The sequence below is a fragment of the Nyctereutes procyonoides genome, unplaced genomic scaffold (genome assembly GCF_905146905.1).
Source record: "Nyctereutes procyonoides isolate TBG_1078 unplaced genomic scaffold, NYPRO_anot_genome, whole genome shotgun sequence".
NCBI classification, from domain to species: domain Eukaryota; kingdom Metazoa; phylum Chordata; class Mammalia; order Carnivora; family Canidae; genus Nyctereutes; species Nyctereutes procyonoides.
Genome location: NW_026575040.1, coordinates 23,222,269 through 23,239,884, shown reverse-complemented (window position 1 = coordinate 23,239,884; position 17,616 = coordinate 23,222,269). Strand labels below are relative to the sequence as shown.

Here is a 17,616-nt window from a genome sequence, read left to right as displayed (position 1 = left end):
ATACAGCGTACTGCATAAATATGGCACACTGTAAAATCTTAATATACAATCTTGCTTTTATTATTAATGAAAATAAAAAATGGAGAGGCCTTTTGTGTTGTCTTAAGATCTTCCTTTTTCTTAAAAATCACATAAGAAGCTTTCAGAATTTCCATTATTATCCTAGCTTCTTCCCTTTAAGTAAAATTTTACTTCAAACCAGGGTTTTTGTGGACCAGGCGACACCATAAATACATTCCAAATAAATCTAAGTGTACAAATTAAAAATATAATATCCATGAAATAGGCCCGTGATAACTACAATGTGAGGCTGTGATTACTTTGTCTAGATGATCCAGATGGCCTTCATCAACTAGATGGAACTCCTTTAACTGCTGAAGACATTGTCCAGAAAATTGCTACCAGGATTTATGAGGAAAATGACAGAGGAGTATTTGACAAGATTGTTTCTAAACTGCTGAATCTTGGTCTAGTAAGTCATGCATGAGAATAAACCCATTTCTTAGTACAGTTTGGAATGGGCTAAGAAGCCAAGCCATGTGATCCAAATAGCCAAACATTTATAATACATCTACTTTATATTAAACATAGGTTTTGAGAACAAGTAAGACAACATTCTTCTAGGAACTTATAATCTACCAGAGGAACTACACAAATGCACACATGCCCACAATGCAAGATGCATCAGAACCATAAAAGTAGTTCAGCATGCCAGAGGATGGACTATATCCAGTTGGGGAATAAGTAAGAGCTTCAGAGAAGCAGGTGTTTGAAGTCAGCTTAAAAGGATGGTTAAGATTTAATGAATAGCAGTACATGTTTTGTGATACATGATGATAACAGATACGTGAATTGTGAGAAAAGAATAACAGGAGCAAAGACCTGCAACTTTTGGGAAACTGTAAGCAATTTAAATCCCTCAGCCTGGCTCCCAGCCTTTATACAGCCCTATCAGGCTTTAGTAGGGTACTAAATTTGCCTGTTTCAGTGGTTACCTAGTCATGACCTGCATCTGAGGGTTGAGAAATAACCCTCAAGATGTTTCTCAAAATAAATGTTCCATGGATTCCAAAAGACAGGCCTGATCACTTGCCTGACCAAAGGCACTTTTTCCCAGGAGTGCTGGGGTAGTCACTAGAATGGCCAGCAACTAATACAGGTGTAAACAAGGGTTATCTAGAAAGAAGGACCAAAAGATTCTCTCATCTTCTAAAAATCTATTCAACTACAGAGTTTAATCTAGACTTTTTAATCACAAGTATGAAAATAACAGTTATATATTATATTTTCACTCTTTGTAACAGATCACAGAAAGCCAGGCACACATACTAGAAGATGAAGTAGCAGAAGTTTTACAGAAATTGATCTCAAAGGAAGCCAACACTTACGAGGAGGAACCCAATAAACCAACAAGTGTGACTGAGAGTCAGGCTGGAAAAATACCAGAGAAAGTGGTATGTATATATGAAATCATCTGCATGTTATAGATGTGTGTATGTGTCTGCTTGTATTTGTGTATAATTAATACAATCTGTATATAATTAATATCTTCCTTGATACCAAAGAAGATTTGGTATTTGATTCGTTTGACCCAATTAAAATATATACTCACAAAATACTGTTAAAAGATATAAATCAACTCTATGTTGAAAATGAAGATACACGTTATATTATATTACACAGTAAAGGCTACATCTTATACTGCTCAGTAAATTAACCCATAATGTTATGTGGAAATGTTATAACCATTCCACATAACAGCTGTTTGTATAATGTCAGAGAATTGGAACCAAATATTTCACAGCTCTTTCAGTATACAACTTCTGTTCACAGAGTGTCATCATCTGCCTCCAGAACCCAAAAAAAGAAACTTGGGTTGATTTGATCCTCTGCCACACCATCCTGTATATCCCCAGAGCTAGTTGCCTGATACTGCATGTTATATTCTGAGCTCTTCCACTTGCTGTATCCTCTTCTCATTGGTTTGGAGGTCTGGAACCATCCTTTACTTTGACTAAGCATTCATCCTTCCTTCCTGTTCCTGGACTCTGTGCCTCTTCATCTTTTCTCTGGCATCTGCCAAGCTACTAAAATCTTTCTCCCATCTTTGAATCCCTGTAAAACTCTAGTTGGAGCTGACCACAGAAGGATATAAGAAAATATTAAACTCTTCATCTCTCCTATTTTCTCCACCAGAGGACCCAGATTCCATGGCTCTTCATCCCCTCCAACATCGTATCCCAAATACAAGGAAAAAGAATGTATAGGCCTATGATTATGTTTTAGAGGAAGCTAGAAAACAGAAATTGGGTCTGAATTTTTCTTTTACTAAGTAACATAAAGTTCTCCTTTGGTCTCCCTATTTCTAATCACCAGCTTTCGTTTTTTAAACAGCTTTTAAAAATCCACCCAAAACATTCTTGATCTATCAAAGAACTCAAGCTTACCATCTGAACTGAAAGTGACATAGCTATTGTATTGTCCTGATCTTTCACTCCCATTTTGTACTCCTTATTCACCCATCTCTAAAACATTCATATGCTTGACCTGTTCACTCATGTCATCTAAATGCATTAAAGCAAAGGAAATATTCATTCAATACATATTTATTGAGGTACCAGTTATGAACCAAGCACTGGGGATACAATGCTCATTTAAAGAGACAGAATCCCTGCTCTCATGTATCTTACGGTCTAATGGAAGAAGCAGATGGTCTTCAAATTGTCACCTATTTTAACTACAACTGCCTTAAGTTTTCTGAGGAAAGAAACATGATTCTATGAGACCTTGTAAAAAAGGAACCTTTTCTGGACTTAAGCTCAGGGAAGGCTTCCCTGAAGAAGTGACTTGAACCCAAACTGAAGGCTAAATAGGAGTTCACTTTGAGTGTGAGAGGCAGTATGTAAAGAAAAATGTGTGGGGTATCCAAGTAGCTGCAACAAGGGCAGGTTGGCTGGCACACAGAAAGAGCAATGAGAGATGAGCTTGAGGAGGTGGACCCAGGGCAGACCAGGCAAGGCCTTGGATTCTGATCTTCATTGTAGGACTAATAGGAAAATACTGGAGGATTTTAAGCAAAGGAGTTATGTGATCACATTTAAAAAAAAAAAAGGTAACTCTGGCTATAACACAGAAAATGCAGTGTTGGGAATCAATTAGAAGTAGTTGATGTGCCAGTTAGAAGGCAAGAGATGAAGGTACCTGGACTAGAGCCAGGTAATGGAGAAAGAGAGAAATTATAAATTTGGGATAAATTTTGAAAGTAGGACCAACAAGGCTACTGATGGATTAGATGAAGGAAATGAAGAGGAAGAGATAAGAAAGGCTCTTAAATTTCTGTCTAGTCCACTGAAGGGACAATGGATCATTACCTAACACTAGAAATGGAGCAGGTCTGGAAGAAAGAGTCCTGTGTACCCTTCCAGATAGCCCTTAAAATTTTACTGCAAAGTCCCCAAGGTATGACTGCTCTGCTGGTGTTAGATATTCTGACAGGCTTTCCTGTATCCTGTCATAGAGTCTGTGACTTCAAAGCTTGCCTTGGTAAAAGGCACCTTTATGAGGAGACACTCATGAGAACTGACAGAGGGGAACTTGGCCAAGTAGGAACCTAGAAATTCCCTGTCTATTCTCCAGGAGTAGGAGCCAGGGTCCTCAGGTGAAACATATGTCTCTTAGCCCCAATGACCTTTCCATGTGGCTAGATGCCCACATGCCTGGAAATGGGTTTGATCCTCCAGGAGCTTGCAAAGGAGGACATGTTCTTGTACTTCACATTCAAGGGCACCACAGAGGAAAGAACTGAGCTGGAGTGTGATTCGTTCTAACAAAATTTTATTTTTTGTTGATTTTTCCCCCCAATGGAGACTCCAGTGGCAGCAATTCAAGATGGTTTTACTAATGGACAAAATGATGAAACAGTCTCTAATACCTTAACCTTGACAAATGGCTTGGAAAGGAGAACTAAAATCTACAATGAAGATAACTTTGAGGAACTCCAATATTTCCCAAACTTCTATGCACTACTGAAAAGTATTGATTCAGGTAAACACTGTGACCATGTGGAATAGAAACATCAATTCCAGGAAATGTGTGGGTGGGTTCTTTTTCTTCCTGTTTTCAGTTTCTAAATACAATTTTGGATGACATATATTGTCAGTGGCCTCGGGGAAAAGAGTTCATGTCAATTTTTTCAAAGAAGTATACTAGTCATGAAAGTATTTAGCATAGGATAATCAGAAAAGGTGGAATTTTTGGATAATTTAATTTTCTTGCTACCAGAGGCTTCATTTATTTGTTCAACAAATAGTTACCAGATATGCGTGGCGTTTGTGACATTGAAGTGAGTGCTGTGCAGATAAGGAGAGAAATCAGTGTCCCTGCCTGACCTGCTCAGCCTCAAATCTTATTGTAAATCTTTTTTTTTTTTTTTAAGGCTGTGTTCATTTTCCTCTCTTAGTGGGAGCAGTGTGTATAACATAATTTATCCTTTTTAAAAATAATTCAGATTTTTACTTTTTAGACATTTTCAGCTTCAGTCTTGAGATGAGTTAAAATAAACATTAGACCACAGCAGGTCAGGAGCTCAGACACACTTGGGAAATGGTTTGTTTTTAAAAAATAAAGTCCTTAATGTGCTTTTTCTCTTAAATATACACCAAAATAAGTTAGCTGAAAATGTCAATTCATGTTTAATTTTAATAAATCTTCAAGGAAGATAATAATGGGCAAATTTTCTGTTGTTACTATTGTCCAGACAGATACTCTTCTTTATGGCTTTTCTTCTCCCTGTTCAAAGACTCAGCCCCAGATTGAACATTTGTGATAAATATGTCCCCAAGAAGTGACCGTAAAGTGAGCTTTCATTTCTGGAGAACGTCCATTGTCCTTTAATTCCAGATATTGGCCAGATGGCACCAGCCCCTCTGCTGGTGTCTGCAGGGCTTATACATCTTGAGGGTCCATTCTCAGCCATCTTGCCCCATTGGATGGCAAATGTCCAGCTCAGAACCTTTGTCATCTTGGTGAGTCACTTCTTGTCAGTGAAGAGCATCGGCATGACACCAGATACTATACAGATGTGACCTTGAACAAATACTGTGATGGCAGAAGTTATTTTCCAGCACTTTTCTAAGATCTCTTCCCCATCTCCTCTCTCACCTTTCTTCTCTCCCAACTTTGGGACTTTCATGATATTTTAAAGATTCCACTGTATGGAATGCTTTTTATTTGTTTTTATCTTACAGTTTCCTTGACCCGTTCTTTAGTTCCTTTATTTTTATAGAATTTTAATTTAAATACTTACACTAAAGTCTTTAACAAAACCCATCTTTCTCACCCAAGGTCTGAACCAACATAAAACAGGTAGAAAACCAAAATATTTCTGATACTAATGAAGTCTGGGTTATAAGGATTGTAAGATGCAGCTTAGCGTGAGATCCAACAATGGGCTTGTTCACTCCCAGTCTTCAGTCTAGTTTTTGAAACAGCCAATACCAAGGATAGTTTGATTCTACAGAGCAGGCATTTATCTCAGGACACTGCCTTTCACTGTTCCTGGGGAGCAAAAAGAAGAAATATTCCAAATCCCTATAAGTCAAGAGATGTAGACTAATTGTCATTGTCTACTAACCTCATCTGTGGGAAGGATGAAAAGATATCGGTGGTGAGAGGGGGCAGTGGGGGGATGTGGAGGCTAGAAGTTGTTTTTTTTTTTTTTTTTTAATTTTTATTTATTTATGACAGTCACACACAGAGAGAGAGCGAGAGAGGCAGAGACACAGGCAGAGGGAGAAGCAGGCTCCATGCACCGGGAGCCCGACGTGGGATCCGATCCCAGGTCTCCAGGATCGCGCCCTGGGCCAAAGGCAGGCGCCAAACCACTGCGCCACCCAGGGATCCCAAGGCTAGAAGTTTTTAAGAGAAATCCTTCATGGCAGCTAAAAGAATAGGGGAAATGGGCTGCTGTGTAGTACCTTTCTTCAAAAATGGAAATAGATTTTTTAAACATTTTAGAACATCTATATATATTCTATATATATATGTGTGTTCTATATATATGTGTGTTTGGATGATATATATATATATATATATATATATATATATATATATATATATGGAATGACTATGGAATAATCAGCCATCCTCTTCCATCAAGATACAGAACAGTATGTCAAATCCTAAGAGTTTCTAAGAAACTGTTAATAGTGGTTACCTACAGGGACTAGGTGTGTGTGTGTGGGGGGGATGTTATTTCCACTATTATTTACTTCTTTACTGTTGGAATATTTTTGCTATATGCATATATTCTTTCAAGTAAAATAAAGTTTAGAAAGCAATATCTATTGTTTAAAAATCAACCTTAAGTTTTAAAAAATAAAGATACATGTATGTTTTTATTTTCAAATATTAAGTTTGATTAATGGGGTCATTCTTGCCCTCAAAAACATATAGCCTGAGTAAAGAAAAACCTGTTGGGTCATGAATCTTCTTTCTGAGTTCATATTACCTCAGGTTTTCTACCCTATTAATAAAGTATTTTAGATTAAAGTAAATCTTTTTGGAGAAGTTATAATTGCCCATTTCTGGAAAAGTTCAGTACACCTGTACATTATCCTGTATTCCCAATCAAATCTTAGACTTTTTATAAATTAAATATATGTGGTTTCAGCTATAAATGTAAGGAGAAATATTACAATAAATGCCATACTTCATAAACTGACACTGAAAGAGGAAGCTATACTCCACTAGTTTTTCGTTTTTTTGTTTTTAATTATTTTATCTTAATCTTTAAAAAAGCAGGGAAGCAGCTGAGTGGCTCAGTGGTTGAGCATCTGCCTTTGGCTCAGGTCGTGATCTCAGGGTCCTGGGATCAAGTCCCGCATCAGGATCCCCACAAGGAGCCTGCTGCTCCCCCTGCCTATGTCTCTGCCTCTCTCTCTCTCTGCCTCTCATGAATAAATATTTTTTTAAGTATTTTGTCCTTTTATATAGAAAAAGAAGCAAAAGAGAAAGAAACACTGATTACTATCATGAAAACATTGATTGACTTTGTGAAGATGATGGTAAAATATGGTACAATATCTCCAGAAGAAGGCGTTTCCTACCTTGGTGAGAGTCCTACCTGTTTTGTTTTACTGTAAGAATTTTCATTGTCCAAAGTGAATTAGAGATTTTGCAATAATTCCCTCACAAATGTGATCATTTATGCCAAAATAGCCCGAATCATCTGAGTAACCGGAATTGACCAGCTTGATAATGCATACAGATAAAATTAACCAGAAGTTTTCAACTCTTTATAGATATAGCTTGAGTACAAACATGCCATATTTATTACACTTTGCCTTATTAACATTTTCTAGATATCTTCATGGAAATAGTTTTATTAAAGTTTGATTCTTTTTCTCAATTGTGTTTGGATGGCGAAGACTAAAATAGTTGATTTTAACTAGTGAGGTCTGTGTGTGGTGGGAAGGAAAGAGCAGTGGACTGAGCAGCAGAAGTGATGCCTCCCGGTCCAGCTCTGCCAGAGACCAGCTCTGTCCCATGGGGGAGGGCACTCACCTTGCTTGACCTCAATTTCTGCATCTGTAAGATAAAGGACTTTGTGATCTATGATGGGGCTGGTTAACTACTTACTGCCCATGGACCAAATCTGGCCCATTACCTATTTTTGTATAACCAAGCTAAGAATTGCTTTTACATTTTTAAATGTTTGAAAAAAAAAAACAAAGAAGAATAGTATTCTGTGACACAAGAAAGCTATATAAAATTCACATTTCATGGTCTGTAACTAAAATTTTATTGGCATATAGCCACACTCATTTGTTCAATGTTGTCTATGACTGCTTCTGTGCTACAATGTGGAGTTGAGTAGTTGCAACTGAGACCATACGACTCACAAAGCCAAAAAATATTTACTATCTGGCCTTTTACCAAAAAAGTTTGCTGACCTTTGATTGCTTGGACTTTGTAGATAAGCTTGGACATTCTCTGTGCATACAGGTTGTTTAAAAAAAAAAAAAAAGCCTTTGGTTTTCCTGCTTGGTTTAATCAACAAACACCATTTCTCCCTGATGTCCTTTGGGCAAGATGACCTCACAGCCCCTTACTCTGATCTCTGATAGAGGAGGGAGAATTAGAAGAGAAAATCTCATAGGACAGAATAATCCAGAAGACTCTCTATGAACTCCATTTTTTTTTCCACATGAGAATCGTTTACCTGTTTTGTTTCTGATTACAAAAGAGCATACTTATTTGTAAAAGATCATTCAATGCAAAATGATGTTTAAAAAAAGTAAAAAAAAAAAAATCACTCATAATACTGGTACCCAGGTAATGTTCTGGTGTACATCCTTCTAGATATTTGTGTGTTTGTGCATGCACACATACACATATGTGTATACCTTTGTTGTTTCTTTCCTTGTTTTATCTTGTTTAACAAAAAATGAGCTCACATCATATGTAATGTTTTGTGCCCGGCTTTGCTCAACAGTAGATCAAAGCAATTGTTTCAGATCAGTCATTGTTTCATACCAATACCCTATGACTCCAAAATTCTACACTGAAGCAATTCATCCAATGGAAATAGATTAGAAATGCCACCAGGGCTTAGGTGTGAGGTAGGTATTTCCACTACTGTTTATAACTGTGCTATGCAGCATGGTAGTGGAAAAGGCATTCATTGCCTCGTGTAACTCAGGAGTCTAGGGGTGGAGAGGTGTGTGTGGGGGGGAGTAGTCTGACATTGGGTTTGTAAAGTCCACCAGTAGTGTGAAGAATCTGTCCCTCTCCCATCTCCCGGCACTGATTTTCCATGTGTTGATTCATTCTAGACAAGCTGTTCTGTTATAGGAAAAAGATGGCTGGCAATCTCCATCCTCACAGTACAGCAATCCTGGCAAGAAAAGATCCTCTTTCTCCCAGTGGTCCCAGCATTGAATCTCATTGTCTTGGCTTGTGTCAGGAGCTCCCCCTTTGAACCAACCACTCAGCCCAGCGTGGTGGAGCCCCTGAGGAGCCAGGCTTGGGTTATTAGGCCCCTCCTGAGTCAAATGTGCTGACAATGGAAATGATCTGGGTTCTCCAAAGGAAAATTGAGGTGTAGTTACCAGAAGGTGTTGAGGAAGTTCAAACCACAGGTTCCCAGTAAAAGTTCAACCCCGATGTGTTCTAGCAGAGGCCACGGAGATGTAGAAGGGACTTCTGCAATTAACTGAGTAGGAGGCTGAATTAAGGATCCCAAATAGTGCATTCCTAGAAATAAGATCCATGCATCTTAATTGCAGTGTTAATGCTTTGTGATATTTCTGATGAGATTTAAACAGTTTTAGTAGAAGTTTGGTATCATCTTTCAGGAAATAAAATTATATTTCATATTTCTTCCCCTCCTCCCTCCAGAAAACTTGGATGAAACTATTGCTCTTCAGACTAAGAACAAGCTAGAAAAAAACGTTACTGACAATAAAAGCAAACTTTTCCCAGGTATGATTTATTTAACTATTTTTTTCTACCTTTGAGCATAATTGCTCTTTGTGTGGTAAATAAGTTCAACAAACATTAATCAACAATTCTAGATTTCAAAAGTTTTAAAATCTGAAATCCAACCAGAGGACCAAGTAGCTATAACCTTGGCTATTTTGCAGTTAGACTCAGCATAGAAATCTGATCCCAAGGAGCATTGAAGAGAAATGCAGGTCTTCCCGAAGATTCTTAGGGATCTAAGCGATAGGGAAGGGAGGAGACTGTATCACAAAACTGAGTCATTCTTCCTGCAAATCTTCTTTAGGCATTTTTTTTTTTTCCTCTTCTGAGATCACCATTTCTCCAGTGCACTATCCCTGATCATGCATCCACTCTGTGCTGCCCCTCTCCTAGCTCTCCCCTTCCAAGTCTTCTCTCTCCTCTGAGACAGTCTGTGCCCCTGGGTAATGTGATTTACCCCCTTCTCTTGGTTTCTTCACTTGTGCATCTCTGCCCATCACACTACGGAACCAAGCTGTGCAAAGGAGCTTGCTTTGAGGGGGGAGGGAGGAACAAAAAGACAAAAATTACACGTTCATATGCTTAATCTTGTGTTCCTATCACAAAGGTTATGTACATATATTTTATGGAACATTATGCAGCACCTTAAAATGATGTTTCCAAGTAGTTTTTAATAACCTGGAAACATCTTTCTGTAATGATGTTAATGGCAAAAGCAAGGAACAAAATTGTACTGCAACTATGAAAAAAATTGCACATCAAAAAATAGACCACAGCACTAGGAATGGATGTTTGCATAATGAGGAAACAACTGACTTCTTTCTTCTTTCCTCTTTTTTTATAGTAATAACCCTTTTATTGAAAAAGCAAAGCTATTTGTTAGGCTGCTTGACGTTTCCTATTTTACTTACAACAGGGATACATTATAGTTGCTTTCAAGCAGTTAGCTACTTTAAGGTTTATGATGTTTTTAATTCAACATAAGATTGTTAGGAGAAATGCAGTTTTTTTTTCAATTCTTGTTTTCTCATTTTTTTGAAGTATAATTGATATGGAAATTAGTTATATTTAAGTACACAAGTAAACAAAGATAATCCCATCTTGACAGCAAGGGTCCAGTTCTCTTCTTTGTAGTAGGGTGACCATGGATAAGGGAGTATGAAGAAAGAGGCAGAAGAAGTCTTGCCATAGCCCCAAATTCTTAGATGCTACTCCGAATTATAGAGTGTTCTTCAAAAAGACAACATCATGGAGAAATTGAACAACTACAGAGTTATCTTACTTTGTAATGGAGATTCAACCTTACTTTGGGACCTGAGATATCCTACTTGACTGCCTACACTGATTATAGTAAAGAAAATAGTCTGTGCTCCAACGACATGGTAGCAGAAGGGAAAGAACACTAAACCACAATCTGGCAAGTTAAGGCTATGGCCCAGCTCTTTTGCCGACTCAGTTCACATCTCTCCCCATTGTGGCCTCAGTTTCTTCCTCTGCAAAATTGGAGGAAGTTGCCTAGATAATCACTAAGATCCCTTTCAGCCTGAAAAATTATCCGACCTTAAACTGTACCTTTTCAATAAAGCTTATTTCTACATTATGAATTAATTAATAGAAAATAGGGTTATAACCACAGGGTGCACAATCTGATTACAGCACCGTCAGAAAAGAGTCATGAAGAAACAGATAGTACCAAGGAAGAAGCAGCTAAGATGGAAAAGGAATATGGAACCTTGAAAGATTCCACAAAAGATGATAACCCAAGAGGAAAGACAGATGAGCCAAAAGGTATGGAATCAACAGCTCTAAGGTGGCAATGAAATTGGCACCACACATAAGTTGATCAAAAATGCAAGCCCCACCAAATCTGAGAAATTGGCACCATCTGTATAGAAAAGATTCAGCACATGATATCTTTATTTGAATAACAATCTTCTTTAACAGTCTTGAGTCTCCTGGAATGGCAAATTGGTTTCATCTTCTGATGGTCTTTACTGTCCAGTGGATTTTTATGCTTGGAGAAGAATACTTATGACCATTCGTACATTGTTTAATGTCTAATTTATAATTTATTAAGCAGTATTTCTTTAAACATAATTAACATTCCCCAAATAGCCATATACTACTTATTGAACAAAGTCACCAAAATTTATGGATTTAACAGAGCAAATTTCCTCGATCATTTATAGTGATTGAAATGAGACAAGCACTCTTAAGGACCTGATTAAGAATCACAAATCCAATAAATTACATTTCCTTAAATAACCTGAATATCTTAAAAAGCACAAAAGCACACAGTAAACTAGCCCAATAATTACAAAACTTATGTTTTTATCCTTTTACACATGCCTGTGGTCCAATTTCTACTCTGCCTTAGAAGTCTATGTGGTATAAAATTTACTTCTTCCTAGGATTTTAGAGATTTTATTACAGCCTTAAAGAAAAAGACCCTATTGGGGGAGGTGTTAGGGGATGCGGGGAGAAAGAAAGAAGACCCTCTGAGGATGCAAGTTCTAAGTCACTAACCCTTCGATTTCAGGTCAGGATGTGGAATCTGGTTGCACAGTCCAGTGGTTCAAAACCCTTTTATTATGAAGTCTGCTCGTTACATCCTGGAAGGTGTATCTACCCCTCAGATAGATACTCTTCTGCTGAAACTCAATGTCTTTACCAGAAGTTGTGAACAGATGGCTTAAACTTAACTAATTTTTCTGACGTTATGATATACTGACTTCTATGGTATGATTGGAACATTACTTACATCTTATCAGTGTCTCATTAGTAGGGTCATCTAGAGATTTTATTCCATAGAAACTGGAGGAGTGGGTCCCCAGTTTTGGCTCTCTCAAGGCCAGGGGAAGTGTGACATCCAGCTTATCTATCATCTGAAGATGTGCCATTGGGCTCTCTTTTCATTATTTATTATGTGTAATCATTAGTGTTAATGAACTGAGGGGCTCCGTTTATTCCTTTCTGGATGACCTAAGAAGCACAAAAGCTGCTCATGTTCATGGTATTCTCTTCATTTTGAAGGGGCTACTTGGCCTACTTACAGGTTCCTAGTCTCACCTGCTCATACAGATAGAAACAAGTACATATTCATATTCATACTTGATAATAGGTCCTGCTTCACAGACTAGTTCCTTTTTGTAGAAAATATAGAAACCTGAAACTGGGTTATATGGGTTCAAATGAGTAGTAATGTGGGCCAGAAGTACTGCCTCTAGTTCAGTTATTGGGACTTTTTTGAGATAGGAAATATCATTTTTTTCTTAATATATCAAGTTCATGTTGATTTTTCCTATTTTATGAAACTTTAGATCATTGTATTTTTTTTCTCTAGCACGGATTTCATAGACCATCACAATTTTCTCCTACATCGATGCAGCTGATGGATCAGCTCTAATAATTTGGCATAGTAGCCTGTGCTACTATGAGAAAGGTTATGATATTGCATCTGGGCTTGGGAGGAAGGAACTTGGGATGATTAATTAGTAATGTTTATCAAGGGCCATAAGAAGGGAGGAATTGGTAATATAAATGTCATGTTTGCTGACTCTGTAGACCAGTGAGTCACACTGCCTTGATACTTCCCTCGGTCTACTCTGGATGAGTGGTAAACTTTTTTGAATGTCTTTTTAAAAAAAATTATAGGAAAAAAATTATAATAAAATACATATAACATAAAAATGATCATATTAACCATTTTAAGTGTACAGCTCCGTGGCATTAAGTACATTCATATTATTGTGTTACCACTGCTACTGTCCATTTCCAGAACTCTTCTCATCCTGCAAAACTGAAACCCTATATTCATTAAACGAAACTCTCCATTCTTCTTCCTCTTCAGCCCCTGGCAACCACCATTCTATATTCTGTCTCTGTGAATTTGCCTATTCCAGGAGCCTCACATAAGTGGAATCATATCGTATGTGACCGGCTTACTTCACTTATTGTCCTCAAGGTTCATCGATGTTGTAGCATGTGTCAGAATTTCCTTTTTAGGGCTGCATAATATTCCATTGCATGTATATACATTTTGTTTATCTGTCCGTTTGTCTCTGGATGCTTAGGTTGCTTCCACCTTTTGGCTATTGTAAATGATGCTGCTGTCAATACAAGTGTACAAATATCCCCTCGGGACCCTACACTCGATTTGGGGGGAATATCCCTAAAAGTGGAATTGCTAGATCATATATTAATTCTTTTAATTTTCTGAGGAGCCACCGTCCTGTTTTCCATAGGTAGCTCCACTTTTTTACATTCCTCCCGAGAGTGTGCAAGGGTTCCAATTTCTCCACATCCTCAAAAACATTGATGGATGTGAGGTAGAAAATGAGTGGTAAACTTTTAAAAGATAGCTAACCAGGAAAAGAGTCCTGTGACCTGAGATAGAAAGCCAGGAATTGGGCCCGACAGAGCACTGCTCTTCACCCCCACAGGAAACCAGCATACCTGGGTCATCTCCTCTGGGAGCAACCCATGTGTAATGACTGTATTTCCCAAAGACAGTAAGCCATATCTGAGACCCTTGACTTGCAGAAGCAGTATGATAAGGGCTTAAGACAACACCTTCTATGACCACTATGCCAATATCCATGGGAATGGATGCTGACAGGTGTCTGCCTATTTTAGGAAAACACTGTATAAAAAAAGAAACATAAAGGAGTTGGTTCTTGGTAGTCTACTATTCCTATTTAGGATGTGAGTGTTTAGAGACTAATGAGGTCAGATTTCTTTTCCCATTAGGAATTCCATCAGATACTAATAGGGAGAAAAGAGAGTAAAACTCTATCCATTTAGCGTTTTTGTTTGCAATGGCTCTCATGAAACATTAGAGGATAGGGATTTGGAGCTAAAATTAGTTCCTTTCCATTATTTGGAGATTTAATTTATTCATCATACCCCTGACTCCTATTACTCTGATATAAGGAAAACTGATTTTAGTACAATTTAGAGAATATCAGCCTCAGCTTAAGCCAAGGGCCAACATTTCTTGAAAAGTATGTAATCCCCAAAAGGGCATATTATGACATATACTTTTATATTGACAATTGCTTTGCTGTACTTTTTCAGAGGCTGTTTTGTTTGTATAAAACCCACTGAGACAACACATATTGTCTCTGGACAGAAAAATAAAAGAATCCATGTGGGTAAAAACAGGGTTTACTGGGTTTCCTGAGACATGTATTCAATTATAAATAAACATCTATCCTGATAGCATGCCTGGCACTGTGCTCAGGAAGCAGACCTATACAAGTAACATAAGAATTAATTCTTACCTCTGAGGACCCAAGCAAGCTTTGAAATAATTTGAGAATGGTTCTTAACCCATATGTAGGCAAGTATAACACAAGCTACATACATGTGCACATATCTTCCTGATTGATGAGTTAGGAGTATATAGAACAGAGAGAAAGTTGGAAGACATTACAGGGCAGAGCAAGGAATGAGGTAATAGTCCAGCTAAAACCACTTAAAAAAATAATTATAAGCAGAGCACACTGTCATGAGTATCTATAAAAAGTTTGTTTTGGTCTGGTGATGTGGGGTGATGGCCCCATCAAACCTCAGCAAATATTTATTAACCATGCCAAGCATATGCTGGATCCTGTGAAGAATAGGAATAATAATGGGAATAGGAATAACAATAATACCTTAAATTTATATCACCCTTCAACTTACAGAGCATGTTTCCATGGCTCTCTTTAGGTTTAATGTAAAAAAATATAATTACCAATGATGAAAAATGGTATATCCACTTTTGAATATAATTGAGTTAGACTATTTAAACTCTTTGATTCTACAGGTATTCACATTATGAATAATCTTTTAAAATCCTGATTTCTCATTGGTACAATCATTTGAATGATTCAGTAATTATTCCTATATTCAGGGATATGCCAATGAAGTCAAATTTATTCTAATTTCAACAGTATTTATAAAATTGCCAAGTTTTCAAGTAAATTGCTCTCTGGAGACTAAAGAAATGTACTTTAAAACTTTATTCCATTATCTCAGTGCGGCTCTATTTGCCAATTTGATGTTTACTCATTCACTCCTGCTCTATGAGTCACTGAAAAAAAAAACTTTTTTTTTAAACCATCCAAGGGATAAGATAAGCATTATCATATCCATAAAATCATTCCAAAGGTGTCCTTTGTCAAGTTTGTGGCCAGATAATGGAAACAGGTGAAAAAACTGATCTTTAAGACATCTTTCACCGAAATAGCCTACCATTCCCCTATCTTCCTTACAGAAACCAGAAAAGAGAAGGTAGCCTCTTTAATTAAAAATTGGCTAACTCTTGTGGATGCTGTTATTTTTAAAGCAACGTAAGAGGAGAAAATCTGTGCCTTTATTCAAGCCCAAGGCATTCTGCTAAGAATGTCCAAAAATAGTAAGTCCAGTCTCTCCCCTGTGAGTCAGCAAGTGTGCCAGGAGCTAAGGGCAGACACAGGAGACCTACCATCAACATAGGTTTTTCAAGGATAGCAAAGGAGAATTTCTTTCCATATGTAGAAACCATAAATCTTCTTTTTTGAATTTACTCCTAAATTATAAATAAATAAACCAAGGCTCAGAAGATGAAGTGACTCACCCAAGATCTAGGCAAAGAGTGGCAGAGCCAGGCCTTGAACCCTTTTCCCTTGACTCCTATCCAGTACTCATCTGAGTTTTTCTTTGGGGCTGGTAAAATGTCATCATTGTACAGGAATTCTTGAATTGAATGTCTGTGAGGCCCATGTTGGCATCTGTGATACCATTATCACTTACTTTGTTTTATGCAGTTCAAAACTGTAATCATTTAATCTTTACAGAATTTTAAGGGTAGCAAACTTAATTTTTATAAACACTCTTAAGATCTAATATCTTTAGTATGTTCAGTATTCAATAGGTTAATTCTATTGATTTCTACAAGTTTGTTGTTGTTTTTATACGGGGCTGGGGGGACAGATCAGGTTAGTATATATCACAGGGCCATTGATGTATAAGAAAGGGTATTTCTTTTTCACTGCTGAAAACCAGAACAGCCAGAAAAGCAGGGCTGTGTCTTGATTCTGGCTCTCTTCCCATCTGCTTCAGCATATGTTTTAAAGCTTGTGCCATATTACCTCAACCATGAGCTATTTTTTTCCAAAGGAAACTGAAATAAATTTGAAAAAAATAGTCCAGCTTTCCAAAGTGGACTCTCATAGGCTTTTACTGCACACTGTGTAAATAAAAGATTTGCTTTATAGCTCCTGAGAAGAGAAAATGTAAACAGGAACCAGCTGCTTCTCTCCAATAGCAGAGGGACACCTGACTTTATTCACCTTGTCACCAGTACTCTGGTAAATGTATGGAGGTCTCAATGCTGGTGGCAGTGATTCCCAAAATTCCCCCACATGTGAATCCCCTCAAGACCATTTTTTTTAATGATGCTTGGCCTCAACTCTCGATAGTCTAATTTAATTGGTATGAACAGTAACCTTGGCATAGGATTTTTAAAAATCTTCTCTAAGTGATTCTAGTGTGCAGCCAAGATTGATAACCACTGCCTTGTTGGCCAGCTTGTTAACAACAACAGGCACTAAATCGTTTTTAGTCTAAAAGGTGGATTTTACCCAGCTACACGCAGTAGAGGCTCTGGATTCATTCTGGTTCAAGACCAGGCTCTGATTTTTACTCAGCTGTGTCCCCTTGGATGTGTCACTTAACCTCTCCAAGTGTCAGTTCTCTCATGAGTAAAATGAGAATAATAATGCTAATTTCATAGAGGTCTGTGAAGATTAAATGGTATATGGATATAGTATGTCTAGCCTATTTGTAGGTATTTTAAATTGTGTCTGCTATAACTATCCATTCAGAATTCATTAAACTTCAAGTTTTTCAAATAATTCATTTTTTTGGATAAAAAAAGAAATCTATACCATTTATACTTTTAAAAAATTGTATCCTTCTGATTACAATTTGGCTTCTATCTAAGAAGCCTTTACCCATTCACTTATTTGACAAATACTTATCGGTAGACTACATGTCAGGCTTTATCAGCTAACAAATATTTCTAAGGGAGGAAGACAATAAGCTCACATAAATTATATGATTTGGTAGAAAGTGATAAGTGCAATGGATAAAAAAGCAAAAGAGGGG

General features: G+C 37.3%; 1 protein-coding gene across 2 annotated transcripts in view; it reads left to right on the top strand.

The window, feature by feature from the left end:
* SCG3 (secretogranin III) overlaps window positions 1-17,616 on the top strand; it is a 33,022-nt gene that overhangs the window by 6,595 nt on the left and 8,811 nt on the right. For both annotated transcript variants that reach the window (XM_055320196.1, XM_055320195.1), the window contains 6 exons: window positions 330-472; window positions 1,305-1,454; window positions 3,867-4,044; window positions 6,994-7,110; window positions 9,400-9,483; window positions 11,140-11,271. In XM_055320196.1, coding sequence (XP_055176171.1) covers window positions 330-472; window positions 1,305-1,454; window positions 3,867-4,044; window positions 6,994-7,110; window positions 9,400-9,483; window positions 11,140-11,271 — 804 coding nt within the window. The remainder of the gene's footprint in view (window positions 1-329; window positions 473-1,304; window positions 1,455-3,866; window positions 4,045-6,993; window positions 7,111-9,399; window positions 9,484-11,139; window positions 11,272-17,616) is intronic.